At 38.7% G+C, this 18,185-nt stretch overlaps 1 protein-coding gene across 5 annotated transcripts in view; it reads right to left on the bottom strand.

The window, feature by feature from the left end:
* Znf326 (zinc finger protein 326) overlaps positions 1-17,271 on the bottom strand; it is a 37,332-nt gene extending 20,061 nt beyond the window's left edge. The window contains exons 1-6 of one of the 5 annotated variants that reach the window (XM_008826814.2): positions 17,124-17,271; positions 13,957-14,001; positions 8,999-9,034; positions 8,792-8,903; positions 6,334-6,739; positions 3,803-4,001 (exon numbers count right to left, since the gene is read on the bottom strand). In XM_008826814.2, coding sequence (XP_008825036.1) covers positions 3,803-4,001; positions 6,334-6,739; positions 8,792-8,903; positions 8,999-9,034; positions 13,957-14,001; positions 17,124-17,139 — 814 coding nt within the window. In that variant the 5' untranslated portion in view covers positions 17,140-17,271. Of the gene's footprint in view, positions 1-3,802; positions 4,002-6,333; positions 6,740-8,791; positions 8,904-8,944; positions 9,035-13,956; positions 14,002-17,123 lie in introns of those variants that run through there. The other 4 variants (XM_029560470.1, XM_029560471.1, XM_017796539.2 and 1 more) reach the window with 4 other exon arrangements.
* Positions 17,272-18,185: the final 914 nt, after the last annotated feature.

The following is an 18,185-nucleotide window of genomic DNA, read 5'->3' as shown; positions in this document are numbered from 1 at the left end:
CATTTAATCTATACTATCATAATAGGACAAAAACTCACATTATAAACAGTTCAGTAAATATCTTTGTTTTGTTTATAAACAGGGTCTCCCTGTAGCCCCAGCTGGCCTGAATATGCTATGTAGGCCAGGCTAGCCTCCATCTCACAAGAGACCTGCCTGGCTCTGCCTCCTGAGTGCTGGGATTAAGGCATGCACTACCGCACCCAGCATAGTAAGTATCTTTTTTTTTTTTAGCTTTTTTTAAAAAAAATATTTTATTATTTTTATTTTATTTTGTATGAGTGTATTGCCTGCATGTATGTGAGTGCACCCATGGCGTGCAATGCCACAGAGAAGAGAAGAGGGCTTCGGATTCCCCTGGAACTGGAGTTAAGGATGGATGATTCATGGCCGCCACGTAGGTGCTGGGAATCGAACCCAAGTCTATATATATAATATATATATATAATGTTATAATTAGAAAAAAGTTCTTTAAAAATAAAAAGTGGGCTGAGGGACTCAGTGAATAAGGGTACTTGCTGCACAAGCATGAAAAACCCAAGCTTGAATCCCTAGCACTCATGTAAAAAGACACATGTGGCCACACTGATGCCTATAGCCCAGTACTTTGGAGTACAGAAACAGTGGGGCCTGCTGGCTGCCAGCCTAGCACCCAGTTCAGTAAGGGACCTTCTCTCAAGGGAATAAGGTAGAGAGTGACAAAGCAGGAAATACAATGTCCACCTTTAGCCTCCACATGTGTACTCACAGGCATATACACCCTCATATACAGATGTGAAAAAAATACTCTCTCTCTCTCTCTCTCTCTCTCTCTCTAAAAGTGAAGTGGGGCTGGAGAGATGGCTCAGTGGTTAAGAACACTGGTTACTCTTGCAGAGGACTAGAGTTTGATTCCCAGCACCCACATGGCAGCTAACAACCATCTGTAATTCCAGTTCCAGGGAAATCCGACTTTTCTGACTTCCACCGGCACTGCACGACATGGGTGCACTTACCTACATGCAGCCATACACTCACACATAAAATCAAAATAATTATTTTTTTTTTTTACGTGTATGTGTGTATTGCCTGCATGTAAGTAAGTGCACCCATGTCATCCAATGCCCGCACTGGTCAGAAGAGGCTGTAAGGTCCCCTGTGACTGGAGTTACGGACAGTTGTTAGCTGCCATACGGGTGCTGGGATTCAAACCTGGGTCTTCTGCAAGAATAACCAGTGTTCTTACCGCTGAGCCATCTCTCCAGCCCCTAAAATTTTTTTTTTTTTTTTTTTTTTTTTTTTTGTCTTTTTGAGACAGGGTCTCCCTGTAGCCCCAGCTGACCTGGAACTCACTATGTAGACCAGGTTGGCCTTAAACTCACAGAGATCTGCCTGCCTCTGCTTCCCAAGTGCTGGGATTACAGGCGTGCACCACCACACCTGGCAAGTTAATTATTTTTAATCAAATATTTTTAAATGATTTCTCCACAGCCTTGCTAAGGTTTATTAGCCACCATTTTTACTTTCGCCATCAGATGGGTATAAAGTATCTAACTGTGGTACTGGTTTGCATTTATCTGATAAGCAATTGTTGTGGACCTTGGCATATGCTTATTGGCCATTTATATCTCTTTTTTTGAAATGTGTGGCAGCACACTTTTAATCCCAGCACTCAGAAGACAGAGCCAGGCAGCTCTCTGTGAGTTCCAGGCCAGTCTACATAGCAAGCCAGGCCAAGGGTTACATAGTTAGACCCAGTCTTTAAAAAAGAAAAGAGAATGAAGAAAGAAATGGACAGAAAGTACGTATATAGTCCTTCTCATTTTTAAAATTATTTGTGTCTTTTTATTATTGAGTTATAAGAGTTCCTTATATATTCTGGATATATGTTCTTTCTCAGGTAGTTTGCAAAATTTTGGGTCTTTTTTTTGTTTTTGCATGAGTATTTTGCCTGCATGTATGTAGGTACACCATATGCATGTGATGCCAGTGGAAGCCAGATGAGGGCATTGGATCCCCTAGAACTGGAGTTAGGTATGGCTATTAACCACCATGTGACTCAGTGTTGGGAACTGAACTCAAGTCTTCTGCAAGAGCAGCCAGTGCATTTAACCACAGAGACATCTCTCCAGTCCTGCAAAAATATTTTCCCATTGTGGGAGCAGTAGGAGAGAGTCTTATGAACCCTAAGCTGACCTCAAATTCACAATCTTCCTGTCTCAGACTCCCAAGTGCTAAGATTACAGGTGTGTATCACCACACTCACTAACGTCTTTTCACTTTCTATTGATAGTGACCTTTGAAGCACAAAATTTTTTACTTTAGCTAGGTGTGGTGACACACTCCTTTAATCCCATCACTAGGGAGGCAGAGTCAGGTCTATCTCTGTGAGTTCAAGGCCAGCCTGGTCTACATAGTGAGTTCCAGGCCACCTGGGGCTTCAGGGAGACCCTGTCTCAAAAAGACCAAAAAAATATATATATATTTTTTTTTTTAATTTTGATGAAATCCAATTTACTCACTTTTATTTGTTGCTCACGTATTTGGTGTCCCATGTAAAAATTCCTTGCCAAATCCAAAAATCATGAACATTTACCCTGTATGTATTCTTCTAAGAGTTTTGTAAGTTTGGGTCTTATAAATATTTCTTGCATTTCAGCTTTTCTATGTGGCTAGTAAGCTGTCTTAGCATCATCTGTCAGAAAGACTGTTCTCTCCTGCACTGAACAGTTGCCACACCCTTGCTACAAACCAGTAGAACATAATGTTTGGCTTATTTATGGTTTCTCAACTTTTTCCACATCCATACATGTCAGTCATCGTGCCAGTACCACTCTGTCTTGATTATCCTTGTTTTGTATTAAGATGATAAATTATGAAATGTGAGTCTTCATCAGCTGGAATGCTGAAAGGACTGTGCTCAATCTATAATTTCAATTTGAAAGCTAATCCTTTCTGGGTAACACTGTCTTCCAATCAAGTTTAGTTTTCCCATTAATTTATATTTTCTTTCATTCAATACTGTTTTGTCAGTTTTGCACTTCTTTTGTTAGATTTATTACTGGGTATGCTATTCCCCTAAGTGCTATGATAAAAGAAATTATCTTAATTCAATTTTCAGATTGGTTCAAATTTTCTACCACTCAAAGTAGAAAGAGAAATATGATTATCTCTAAGAAACATCATCTCCAGAAGATTAAAAGCATTTAACTTTCTCAAAAACAAACAAACAAACAAACAAAACTTAGCTAGTACCAACTAGGAAAATTTTCTTCCCTTTGTCCTCAGAAAGAAGATTCTTGGGTTCTAACACATCACTCCTCCCATAATAAAACATCCAACAAGAAGGAGGTATGAAGCAAAATCACATGCAAAATCTTTTGAAAAAAAATATAGATACAGAAATCCAGGCCCCACCACATAGGATTCAGAGAAAAATCAATTTTAATTTTAAAAGTACACTTGAGACCCGGGAAGCTGGGCCAACAAGGCAAGCCTGACAGGAGTTCAACCCTTGGGACTCACATTATGGAGAGAATCAACTTCCTCAAGTTACCCTCTGACCACGTAGTGTACACTGTGGCACTTTTGTGTGCCCACATACATACATACATAAAATGTAATTTTTAAAAAATTTTCAAGGGGACATTTCAACAGCTATAAACAATAAATATCTATACAATGGGGTCTGAAGATCTAATTTTAAGTTAGAATTACTAAACAATTTTCTATATGAATACTAAACACTAAACAATTACCATAAAGCAATATATTTTTAAAAATTAAAAGTATCCTGAACCACAGCAATTGCCTTCTTACTTACTAGGTGATTTGCTGAGGTTCATCTTCTCCATAGGTTTTGCTAGCTTAGGTTTCTTGATAAAGGCTCCCCCAGGCTTATTAAATATTTGCATCATTTTTCTTTTTATTCCTCTTGCAGTAGCAATCGTGACATTGGAGGGTTTGTTTTGATAGTCAACAACAATTCCAGGTCTATGAATGCTTCCAAAATCACCCATATGCTGTAAATTTGTGAAATCAAGGAACATTAGCATAATGACCAAAGATAAAATATGAATTAATACTAAATTTTATGTCATCTATTTACTAATTTTCACCTGGAAATTCGTGGAACTTAACTGAATTTTACATGTCCACTGAGAAAAAGCATATAAAAATTTTATGAATTATTACACGAACTCAAATCCAGTGAATTAGTATTTCCAATAAAACAAATGTGGATATGTCCTATTTTTTAATTTTTACAGTTCAAAATTATTTGCGATCACAAACACCATGTGTGCCTGTCAGAAGTTTACCACTTGTACAACTCTCTGACAACTCCTCTTCAGAGTTCCTACTTGATGTTTTCCCATGAAAGACCTTAAAAGAAATCTTTATTTTACTAAAACCTGGCTTAAAAACTAAGATACACAAAGATGATCATATTTGTAGTTTGAAGTAAAAAAGATCCAGAAATCATTTAGGATTTCTCCCTGTTGAAAAAGGGAATGAGAAGGCGAGATGGAACATTAGTATGAAATAGGAGAGTTAAAGCATAACCATGCATCAACTTCCAAGACACACTTCAGATAAAGAATTGCATCTGACGTTCCATTCACATTCTTACCTAAAGAAACATATTATGACCCAGAAACCCAAGAGGCAAAAGTTTACAGATGAAGAGTCACACCATCAACGACTCTTTGTGTCCCTTCCTCTTCTCTTGCCATTAACAAAATCCACTATACCAAGAGGCCATGTCCATAGAAATTTATTCTGCTAATCTTACTTTTAGAAGGTAAGGATTGAGGAGTAATCTGAAGAGAAGGACCCAATGGGAATTGTACAAGTGAAGATTAAAACTGAAGATCCTACTGGTTCATCTACTTCGTTAACAGAAGAAAAGAAAGTCAGTCCACTCAGACTAGAATGGGAAATACAAAGTACAGGAATACTTGGTTTAACTGTCAAGAAAACAAAAACTGATATCTGAGTACCCATTAAGAAAAAAATCCTTTGACTAAAATAAAACACAACATGGAACATGTTAAATGTTTTTGCAGATTTTTTAAATTGGAATGTATTTTCAGTTTGAAAACCCAAAGCCTGCTACTCCCACTACTTTTAACTAACCCACATCGTCAAGAATGGTGGAAGAGCTGTGACACACTGCTGCTTGTATATTAGTATATGACTAGAACTATCTACCTAACCTAGTAGATTTGAATAAATGTCTCCAGGTAATTTATATGGCCACATCAAAAAAAATCTTCATTAATGATCCATTAAAGGTGCAATGCATTTTATGTAAGTAAACAATGACTGATAAAAATGCAAAATTTCTACATAAGACAAACTACATGATCAAAGGCTAATAAACAGCCAAAAATATGAACTATATTTTTTATCACAAGTATTTTCTTCTGCAAAGAGATTATTATGTTCAACTGACTTTCAAAACCCTTTTATTACAGCAACAATACAGTAAGGCAGATATGATCAAACTACATAATCCCACAATCTATATACCCTTACTAGATGAAAATTTCTTATCAAGTTACCCAAGACCACAAGCATAATTGTTACACTGTGTATCCTGACATTTAAAACCTAGAGACTGGTATATTTACCCAGTTAGGCAATAACCTGCAAAATATTACTTCCTAGGAAGAAGCCATACACATGTCTACACAGGTAAGAGATTATTTCTCAATAGAGCTAGGGGAAACAAGGGGAAGTAAAACCACCACCAAAAGGACATACAATAAGAGAGCAAGTTAGCAAAATTATACTGACCACAAATCATTCTACAATCTAGTATACATATCAACTTCTTCACCATGTAAACATGGCTAAGCTATCCTGACCTACCATCAACTTTTGGTCTCTCATGTGTAACACGAAGCAAGGAACTGTGAAGAAACTCCACTTCCTAGAGTTTAGTAACAAGAAATAAACACTTTATCATACATTGCACCTTTAACCTACTCAAAAACTCAGAAAGGGTTCAGTTACCTTTTACAATCATCCAAGAACTGTCCCACCAGCAAAACTGCTAGTGTTTACAAGGAAAAATGCAACTCCTTTTAACCCCTTTTAGACCAAACCTAATAGCCTCACCTTTTTAATAAAGGGAGATTTGACATAACTTAATGAACAATCTCTCACACTGCCACCTATTTTCTGAGGTGCTGGAAAACTTTTACAGTCAACCTAAAACTGAGTTTATGACAGCTTTTGCTTAAAATACACTGGGACAAACAGTGTTTATTCTAGTTGAAAACCATGGTCTTGAAAGGGTTTAAAAGAGTGACTATTGAAAAGAATCTGAAAAGATTCTGTTGTACTTACTCCTCGGCCTCGGCCTCTGCCTGTTGATGGTCCTCCAAAAGCATCATAGTTTCTGCTTCCAAACGTACTTTCAGGATAAGCAGGCGTTCCTCTCCCCCGAGAGCCTACAGGTGCAGGCTTCATATGGGGTGAAGAAAAACTGCTGTAGGAAGAGTAATTCTCTCTTCCTCTGTCCTCCATAAACCCAGGCCTCAATTTTGAACGGGAGTAAGGTGCTTCCCAGCTAGACCCGCCCTGGTTTCTACCTCCGAAAGAGTCAAGGCTATTCCGGTAGGAGCTCTCAAATCGACCACCATAACTACCTCCGAAGCGGCTTTGTTCGGGTTCATTAAAACCATAGCCAGATCTGTACAGATCTCGCCCACCCAGAGAAGACCTGGAGTCGTAAGACTCATAAGGTCCAAACCTGGAAAAGTTGCACAGTGAGGGAAAAAACAAAAGTAAGCTTACTAATGTTAGACAATTCAAAAGACAAATTAGCAGATGACATTTATCAACTAAAATTCATTTATATCAGTGGTTTGCATAGTTCTAATTTGTTCACACTTGATTAGGGCTGGGCAGTTCAACATGAGACCAGACAGAAAGCTATCTGAGTCAGTTTCAAAATATAAATTGCTTTAGTTAACCTTAGCTTTAAAATCTGCTTTTTAACAGGTTTTTCTATTTAATAAGATATGTCTGTCTTAATAATTAAAGCCCAGCCCTAGTCTTGAAAGGTCATTTGCTAAAGTTCACAAACTATTCAAACTTTCTTTGATTCCATCCCTAATATTAAAATTATAAAGCATTTACAGTATTTTGGCTTTCCATAGGGACGCAAATTGAAGACTACATAGATGTGGGCTCTTTGTGACACTGAGCGATCCTTTTGCACCCCAATAATCTGTATCACAAAACTACCTCATTGGGTCTGTAATAATCAAAGTTTGAGGAATTATCTCAGGTCATAGAGTTTGACAATCTGCCAAACTGCAGCCAAGGTCAATCCTTAAGCACATCTTATAGACATACTTATAGACTATAAATCTAACAAATCTAGAAGAATATACATGAAAAATAGAACATAAAGGACCACCAACATATACCCTCTGCACATGAATTTTCAAAGCAGATGAGAAAGAATACATTTTATAATGCCTTCAAGTATTTGAAAAATTATTTCCTATTAGGAACCTATCACATAAAACTACTCTAAAAGGGGAGCACACTGTCTCAACAGAAAAAACAAATCATTTACTTATCACAAATCCAAAACATGGATTACAGAAGTTGTCATCTTACAACACAGTTTTATAAAGCCCACAAATGCACAAGAGATGAATGATAACATCTACAGAAATAGTTTATGTATACTACATTTACAACGTTAAGAAGGCAATTAACTGATATTCTAAAACATTTAAATGATGTTACATTAGTTCAATGATTTACAGGATCAACAGAAGATGCTACTTAATTCTGAATCCTAGCAGCCACATAGAAACTATTCATTCTTCTTTTCAACTACTTATTTCAATCACTTAAGGATTGTTGTTAACAGTTTGTTTTCTGGATTTTTACTCAACTATAAACCATAGTGACACACTTGAAACAGAAAGAAAAGCAAGCATCATTCAAGTCCATCAGTAAGGAATCCGGATCCTTCAATTTATGAAGAAGGAAGAAGGTTTCAAATGTCTCCTAACTAGTTTCACATAGTATTTAGAAGGAAGCTTTGTGTCTTAAAAAACAAACCCCCTCAGAGTTACTGAAATATGGTCACCCCTAAAGATGTAATTATTTAACTCAATTTAAGCCTCTTACAGGTAGCAACAATGAAATACAACAGTCTAGACTGTAGCTGAACAATGTTCCTAACCTTAAACACAAGTTTCAGGTATAAGTTGTAAATACAAATAAATAACCTGGATGATTTAAAGAACATGTCTATTATTACAATATGCTCTTCAAACTTGCTTTAAAATGAAAATTAAATGAAAATCTATCTTAAATGTTTCTTACAAACTGAAAGCTGCTAGACTGGTCCAGTTAAACTCACTCTAGTCAGACTATTTTCCTATTTCATAGAATCCACATTAGAAAAAGAAAACTTAACCATTATGAAAGAGCTTCATAAATAAATATTTCCAATAACATTTTATATCATTTATTCAAGACATTTTGAGTGATAAGGAATTAAAAGTAAAAGAAGTTTTTAAAAAGCGTTCATTGTTAAAGAATTGTCTTCTTATTCTATTATACTGAAAAGGTAAATTATCTGGTGTTTTCTAAAATAATGTCTGCAAGTGATACTGAGACTATTGTTATATCTGTTAATTAGCACCTTTAAACATTTAAGGTGATTATACAATACCAAACAGCGAAGTTCAAGTATCAAAACAAGCCTAAGGAATAACTAATATATCCAGAATCTTATATTTGTCTAATTATTTGGCCAAGTGAGTAAGCAATTTACCTGCTACCCCCACCACCACCACTGTGATTGTCCATGCCATATGACTGGCTTAGGTAGGAATCCATGGATCTTTGACCACCATAGGATCCATGGCCATAGTCACGATCCATCCCTATAAGAGTTTAAAAAGAAAAAAAATTAAATGATGCTCACCTTTACTGGCACTCAAAAGAAGAATTTTTAGAAAAATATCCTTGAATGTCAGACCTCCATAAGATCCAGGGCCATAATCACGATCCATTCCTAAGGGAGCAAACAAGAAATTATCATAAAATATACCTTTTCACAAATTTTTCTATTAAAACACAAGAATATCATCTGATGCAATAATTCACATTCATATTTAAGCTCAATTTGAATTCAATATTGAAGGAAAAAAATGCAAGGATTTTAGTAAATAATAAATTTACTGAAAAATTTTTACTAACAAACTTCATTTTACAAAGAAAAACACTATCAACTATGAAATTCTATATTAAAATGATTTTCAATTTAACCAATATTTACTACTTAAAGCCTTGTATTTAGTACTTAGTACTACAGCATAATAAAATATTTGCTAGTCTCAAAAAAGTCAGTATTTAATAAATGTCATAAGAGATTGTTTTTTGGTCCTAAGTATACCATGGCATAAATATACTACTTGTTTTCTGCACCTGACTGTTCTCAAAATGTCTAAAAACTAAAATCCTGTATTTTCAACTGGTCATGTTGATAGTAACTGATACAGATAACAAGTAAAACCAGAAGCCAGCCCAGCCCTCGGCACCGTGCCTGTGAATAACAAGGCCTCAGTGAATGCTTAAACTCTCAAATCCCTCGAATAAGGAAATGAGTATGATTCTCACAACATAAACACTAAAAAATTTGAATGCTAAAAGGAGTGAACTTACTAGAAAAACACAAGATTATAAAAATTGATGATTATAAAGATGGAAAAGTAAAAACAACCATTAAGAATGCTTCTTGAAGTCCCTAAAAATACCTCATTACTACTCACCTCATATTTTATGTTACAAATACAACAGTAGACATGGAGTTAATGCCTTAATTTGTACTTTTTACAAACACTAAACTGTACTTACAGTCATTTAATGTTTCTAGTCTGAACAATAAGAGCAACTACTTTATATAACTACTACTCAGAATCCGGCTTTTTTAAAAAATTACTTGTATGGGTATGTGTCTGTGTATAGATATGTGCATCTGGGTACCAGTGCCCTTGGAGGCTAGAGGACATCAGATTCCCTAGAGCCAGAGTTGCAGGTGACTGTGAGCTGCCCAAAGTGGGTTCTGGCAATCAAACTTAGGTCTTCTGTAAGAGCAACACATGCTCTTAATGGCTGAGCCATCTCTCTAGCCCTGAGAATCTGGCATTTTAAGCCTGAAAGTCGCCTTATGATCAAATTTAATCTTTTTACTTTATAGATATTTCACTATATAAAATATATTTTCATTATATATCCTATACTTTTGAGAGCTAAAGTCCAAAAAGAGGAAGTTTTCTAAAGACTTACAGATATGCTCCTGTCAAGCCACATGCTGTTGTTTCTACATAAAACATTTTTCTACCAATCAAGTATCTATCTGAAATCTTCTAATTTTTTAAAGTCTATTTCAAATACTAAGCCACTCAATAAAACTTTTACTTATAGTCTCAGTTGAGTGTTGTCTTTCTTTTACCTAAGATTTTATATATTACCATATTCTGCTGCTTGTGGTCTCATCTTAAATTTCTTATTAAATTTATTAGCATGTGTGAGAAAGAGACAGAGAGAAAGAGGAGAGAGAGTACAGAGGCACATGTGGAAGCCCTGAACTCAGGTGCTTAAGCTCAGTGGCAAGTGAGCTGACCCTCCTTGTCGGTCTCAAAACTTCTCATCTTTCATTTATCTTAGAGGAGCAGTTATCAGGGAATGCTTTGCTGACCAGAAGGTTGCTGAGACCCTTTCCAGGTATCAGAACTATTTCATAAATAACAAGGATCTTGGTTGCCTTCTCCGTGGCATTTGCACTAACAGGTGTAGAAACACTGGTAGATAAAGAGGCACTTCTGTACAAATCAAGGAAGTGAGCAGCACCAGACTAATCTAGCAGTCATTATATTAATATCAAACATCCACAGTGAAAAATAATTTTATGTGTGAGTGTTTTGCCTGCATGTAAGTACACCACATGCATGGAATTCTTGGGGAGGCCAGAAGAGGGTGCTGAATCACCTGGAACTGGAGTTATGGATGGTTTTTAGCCTTGATGTGGGTGCTGAGAACTAAACTCAGGTCCTCTGCAAGAGCAGTCAGTGCTCTTAACTGCTAAGCCATCTTTCCCACCCCCCAAAATAAGCAATGTTACTAACATCCTCACTTAAAAATGCCCTTGATGAAGGAGTAATTATTAATTTGATTAAGTCCTAATCTTTGATTTAAGCACATCTTTTTGATATTCAATGTCATGAAACAGGAAATACACATAAAACAATTATACTATATACCAAAGTATCATATAGTTCTAAGAAAAGCCATTGTATCGTGTTCAGTTTGTCTTGCAGACATGACACGGCAGCTGCACTCAACCCATAGCAGTGTAGGTGCTAGAGATCCAAACTCAGGACCTCAGCAGGTCCACTGCAAGTGCCCTTACACACTAATCAGCTCCAACTAGTTCTTCACCAGGGGCAACTCTGCCATACCCCACACCCCCTCCAAGGAACACTGGCAAGGTCTATAAACATTTCTATTTGTCATTAACTTGGGGCGGGGAGGGGTGCTATTAACATCTAGCAAACAAGGATCAAGGATATTACTCAACATTCTGCATGCACACACACAAACACACATGCACTCACACAAACTACCCTACAACAAAAAAATCAACTAATTCAACATGTCAATAGTGCCAAAGTTTGCTATATGCTCATCTGCCCTAACACCTCTTAACCCCACTGTCTACCTTACAGCCTCATTTGTTCCACTCACCCTACAGAAATAGCTCTCTGCTATTTCTAGAACACAACAGATACACACCCATGTTTGCACTTACTACTCCCTCTACCAGGAATGCTTTTCCCTGAATTGTCACTGCTCACTAACTCAACTCTTTTAGGTCTTCATTTTCTGCTGATTCTTATATATTAGCAGAGTGCCTTTAATTTTTCAATGCCTCTGGCTACATCTCACCTCTCTAGTCTTGTCTTCAGACTACTCAGCAAAAATAATCTGCTCTGGTCAAACCAGTCTTCTCAGTCTCTTTGAAGCTCAGTGCTCTCAGTCCTACCTTTGTTTGGCATTTCCCTCTACCAAAAATGCTCTCCCTTTATCCAACTGCTGTTTGTGTAAGGAGAGTATGAAACAGAGAGGACATGGAGACCTGGGAGTAATGATTCCCTTCCAAAAAATGGTGGCAAGGAAATCTGCATCTTGACATGTTTTCTCTGATACCGGTCACTTTATTTCAGTAGAAAGAGAGAAAACACAAGGCTTCATTTGGTATCAACACAACACATCTTTTGTTAATATCTTCTAAAGCTTATTACATTCTTTGTTTAGATTTCCTCAAGGTTTGCATCCTCAACTCCTTAAACTCTATGATCAAATGTCATTTTTTTCTTGAGCCCTTCCTCAATAACTGTAAAATCCATCTCTCATGTATACACGTATACACACACACACACACACACACACACACACACACAATTTTCCTGCATTACTGTTTCTAACCATTTTTATCTTCTAACATACAATATGTTACTTCTTAAAATCGTTTTCTGCATGTTTCATCCCATTAGACTCCAAGTTCCACAAGGGCATGAATATATTTGTCCCTTCTACTCACAGGTAAAGTCCCAGCTCTTAGAACAATACCTGGACACACAGCAGGTAGTAAATAAGTATTTGTTAAATGAAGACAAATCAAACTCGTGAAATTAAGGTCCTCACTTGTAAAATGTTAACAACTAAGACTTCAAAGTACTTTCAAGTAGTGGTCTTTAACCAGACATAAAAGTCAAAAATCTTTTATTCAGAGTACTCTGCACCACCCAGCCAGGGACCCCTTGCCCTGAAATGAAGTATTAAGGTTTAAAAGCATCTAGGCCACAGTCTGAACAATATCCATGTTAAAATGTTCCCAGAGATTTATGACAATCACCTTCAGGTGAGACTCACTACTGGAGTTAAAATTGGAATATAAAAGGTACCGTATTAAGGGGTTTTTTTTTTTTTTTGGTAATACATTAATAACGTAGTAAGTTTCTGGCCTACATGATTTTTGCATTTCAAGTCTTATCTTTAGAAATCAAGTCCAATTCTCCAGTTAAACCTTCTATGATTCCAAATTTCTTTCTCTAAAAAAGAAAAAACAAATCCACTATTCCTACTTATCACTAATCTAACATCACGCTTTTGTTAATAAGCAATTAGACCTCATCATGTGCTTCTCTGGACAGCTTTTTATCACACTTTTGAACACAGAGAAAAATGGCCTCAAAAACAAGACCAGAACACATTACAACAGAAGCCATATAAAACCAAGACAAAAATTCACTTACTGTTACTAAACAACGTCTCTTAATTCAACAAAAATAATTTTGCCAGTGTCCTACAATTCAATCATTCAGAATGTAGTTAGAAATAAAAGAATGCTAAGTAAGCAAGCCAGGTGTGGTGGCACAGGACTTTAATCCCAGCACTCCGGAGGCAGAGGCAGGCAGATCTCTGTGAGTTCCAGGCCAGCCTGGTCTACAGAGTGAGTTCCAGGCCAGCTGACCCTTACATACATGCAGCTAGTATATTCTTAAAAAAAAAAAAAAAAAAAAAAAGCTAAGTAAAATAAAACACAAAGTCAAAGTAACCTAACTCCTAACTTTTTCTGATCCCAAATGTAAATATTATATATAAGGCTGGGGTTAACTCAGTGGCAGAGTACTTGTGTGCAGCATTCATGAGATTCACCAGTGAGTACGTATGTACATACACACAGAGAAAGAGAAACACTATATATAGTGTGGTTAACACTGGAAGTACTTAATCATGAATCAAAACAATGTCTGAAACAAACTGGGGCTGGTTTTTCACATTGATGCCTTTATTTTTATGGATTCTATGGGGAAAAAAAGCTAAAATACATCCCCTCAACATAATTAGGAAGAAATGAAAGACAATACTTACCATTAAAGCCCTGATAAGCATTTCTGCAAGCAGAGTGTACATAATCTATGAAGACACATTTAACAGAAAGGAATTAGTGCAATATTAGCAAAAATCCAAAATCATATACTCATCTATTCACAAGTAATTTTTAAATGTCATGAACTCAATTACCTGCAAAATCGGGGTACAAATTATAAATATGCATTTGAGAAGGCATACAACATCACGCCTTCATTGCCTCCCAATTGCAGGTTCATCATCTAAATTATGGCAATGTAAAAATTAGTTCATAGCACAGGATATCTAACTGCCAAAAGAGGAGATCCAGTACCAATTTGCACAATGTAACAAAAAAGAAAGGCAGATTATATATCAAATAATGCAAAAAGCAAATATATTTTGAGAATTGATTCTGTAGAATACAAATGTTGCAAGGTCAGTATTTCTTTTACCATTTAATTTGTTTTCTAAAGATTTCAAGAGGTGATCTCTGTGAGTTCGAAACTAGCATGGTCAACATAGGGAGTTCCAGGACAGTCAGGGTTACATAGTGATACCCTGTCTCAAAAGAAACTTCAAAAGCTTGCCTGAGAAATACATATGCATATATGTATGAACGTGTGGGCTACATCCATCCAGGCATGATGCTAAATCCTTTATTTAACTTTGCAAATAAATAAAGAGTAGGATTTAATACCAAACCATATGGATATCACAGAACCCTAGCCAAGCATACAGGCTCAGATTCAGAGATGTAGCTAATCAAGTTCCATCTGCCAACTGCAGCAGTGGTGGCTGAGGATGGGCAGTTGGAGAATATTTCATCACTGTTTATAATTATAAGCATGTGGTGATAATAAAAAGGAAACATACCAAATTTTACCATTACTTTTCAATTCTCTACAGAAAATGGATTAATTCACTTATTGACTTACTGCTCCCACCACCCTCCTCCCGCAGACACACAACGGTAGCCTGTAGAGCACCATGTATTTTGGTACTGTTACCAAACTGCTATAAAAACACAATATATTTATTATTTTCATATATATATATATATTATGAGTGTATGAGTGTATTGCATGCATGCGTGTAGACACACGCGTGTCATGCAATGTCCCGGGAGGACAGAAGAGGATGTCAGATCCCATGAAACTGGAGTTACGGACAGTTGTTAGCTACATTATGGGTGCTGGGAATACAACTGAGTCCTCTACAAGAGCAGTCCGTGCTCTTAACCTCACAATCTTTACTCCAGTCTGGCAACTAATTTTTAAACATGCTCAAGTAGTAGTGATTACCATGTCAAAGCTATCAAACAGGGTGCGTGGTAGGTTTGACTGGGGCATAAGAAACTGATGAGAGCAAAGTGAGGAATGGCATCTTTGCTATTGCAGAAAATTATGTGTAAAGCAAGTTTAAACTGAGGCACTAACAATAAAAGCGGTAGCTTAGTAAAGGCAAATAAGAATGTTATTTTTCTCCTGATGAAAAAACAAAACAAAACAGAACAATAGGACTTGAGCACATAGTAGGTTTATGAAGGCAGTTCATTGTGCACGACTCATGGTGTGCCAGGTGGCATCAGTAAGTAGATTCATGCACAAAAGTGAAAACGTTTACCAATATTCTTGAAAGATAGTCCTAAGTCTTCCTAGAGAAAGCTCTAATAAAGCGCAATGTGGAAGTCAGGTGTGACTGGGAGGCAACTGGGAGATTTATTTTTATTTTATGTGTATGTGTGTATTGCCTGCATGTAGATAAGTGCACCTGTGTAATTCAGTGCCCGTGGAGGACAGAAGAAGCTTTCGGATCCCATGAAACTGGAGTTACGGACAGTTGTTAGCTGCCATGTGGGTGCTGGGAACCGAACCCGGGTCTTCTGCAAGAGCAGGCAGTGCTCTTAACCGCTAAGCGGGCTCTCCAACCCCATAGTATTTTCACTGTCAACTCTAGCCAATTTAGTCATAATTTAAAGTCATCTATCTCAAAATAAGTCAGAATCCATCTAAAGCACAAACATGGCAGGAAGGACACTGTTCTTAAGAGCTGAACTATTTCAAAACAACAGAAAAGGTATACAAAAAGGGACTGTTGTCTCCTTATTCAAACACTTAAGGTTTAGCAGTTTTAACACCTTGTAGATCAGGAATCAAAAGCTCATTGAGTAAGAATCATAGGCTAAGAGCACACCTTATTCAATATGTTAAAGACCATTTTTGATGGAGTACTTGGTAAACCGGCTTTATTTAGAAATACCTAGTTCCTCAGGATTAATTAAACCCAGTTTAATCACAAGCTCTGTCCCGAGTCTCCCAACACCGTCACTATGTATCGCTTTATCTTGAAACTTAATTCCTATAAAAGTTGAGCAAGATTGGAAGACACCAAATCAATTGTGCTCCTTGGCCCTGGGCAGACAGTTTTAAAAAGCCGGTGTTAGAAGGACTGAAAAGTATCGGTCCAACTGGGTTTATTTAATGAGTTAAGTCCCACACAGGCTGCTATGTCCAGATCTGAACGTGAAGGGCATCTGAGGCTCGCTGTGCCAGAATTCTAACTTAAGCCCCACACACACAAAAGCCAAAAGAACTAAATCAAGAAGTGCTTTGCTTCACGGCACTGTTTCAGAACGAGGAATTTACAACCAGGTAATTGCAGTGGAAAAATATAGCCCAGTTTGCTGGCCAGGAAATAACTTGCGCCTCGTTCTATGGGAACCAATGCCCACCTCGATGGAACGCCTAGGGATGTCCTTTAAACTCTTCTCGCTGACAGAGCTATCCACAGCAGCGTGGGCTAGCCTGTGGAAATTCTATTGGGCCCTGGGCGGCGCGGGGCTGAGGATCGACCCCACGGGTGACCGGGTCACTGCCCCGTGGGCCTCTCTACCCGAGGCTGGGAAGTTGGCAGTGCCCCGGGCGAGGCCGACCACCGAGCCCGGAGGCCGCGGCGTTCGGAGCCGGGCGGTCTTGCAGCGAGGCCAACCCCGCGGGCTGCGGAACCCGGGCCCGCCGGGATCCCCGAGCGCCGCTGGGGAGGAGACCGACTCGGGGCCCGAGCCCGCGGCCGCCGTGCGGCCCACAGAACAAAGCCACACGGCCATCTTGAGGCGGTAAACAGACCCCCGGCGCAGGCCGCCCGCCTCCCGCATGCCTCCGCGGCCCGGCCCGCGCGCCGCTCACCGTCCTCGAAGTCCATGCTGGACGCTCCGGGGCTGACGGTCTCGGCGCCGAGTTGTGGCCAGCCGCAAGCGCCCGCGACCCGACGGTCCCCACACTAGCGGCCCGCGCAACCGAGAGCGGCGCTACTGGCCGGGAAGCCGCAGGCCACAGCGAGGCTGGGGGCGGGGCCGGCCGGGCTCTGCCAGGCGCCGCAGCGCAGCCTACGATTGGCTGGAGCGGAGCGGTGGGCGGGCCCTTGCGTGGGGGCGGGAAGTGGGTCCGCTGTCAGGCTCGCGGGTGCTGACCCTCAGGAGCGAGGAGGACGGAAGGTGAAAAGGGAGCGCCAAAGGGCTGGCGCGGGGTTCTCTGGAAGGACTTGGGGAAGCCCGCCATGTTTGAACCTGGCAAGAGCGACGAGGTCCGGTAGGAATACCTTCCTCTTGCCCAAACTCACCAAATCACCAAATCACCTTTGGCTTTTTATTGGCTACGGATGACTGAAGAGAAAAATGTTTTAAAGTACTTCGAGAGTTTCTTCTTGGAGACAGAAGTCTGGAGCGTGCCGGGGAGCACAGATTGCTAAAAACGAAACAATTATGAGAATATCCCAAGACAGGCTAATAGTTTGGGATTTTAAGGCATAAATAACAGCCAGCTATAAAAGTTCACAAATGAGAAAGATTTATGACAGAGAAAGTCCAGAACTTGAGAGAAAATACACACACACACACACACACACACACACACACGCACACAGAGGTGTTGTACTAATTCACTTTGGAAATAGGGTTGGGGACATGGTCAGGGTTATCCACCCGGGGACAGTGTGTGAAGGCTCTTTTTGTCATTGAAACCCTACAGCAACTTGAACCACAATTTAAAATCATTTATTTGTTTTGTTTTCTCGGAGCAAATGGTAGCACCGAATTGGTTATCAGATGGGAACTCCTCGGGGTTCAGCCATTTGCTCTAACCAAGTTCGGAGGAAGCAGGAAATAAAACGGAAAAACAGTAGATCCAGGAGGCTTATGACAGTAGCTCCAAATCTGGGCAAGGCATGGTTTCCTCCTCCTCATTCTCCTC

Source organism: Nannospalax galili, unplaced genomic scaffold, assembly GCF_000622305.1.
Source record: "Nannospalax galili isolate Female #2095 unplaced genomic scaffold, S.galili_v1.0 scaffold451, whole genome shotgun sequence".
In the NCBI taxonomy this organism is placed as follows: domain Eukaryota; kingdom Metazoa; phylum Chordata; class Mammalia; order Rodentia; family Spalacidae; genus Nannospalax; species Nannospalax galili.
Note: the sequence above shows the minus strand (reverse complement) of the source record. Positions and strands in the feature narration are given on the sequence as shown.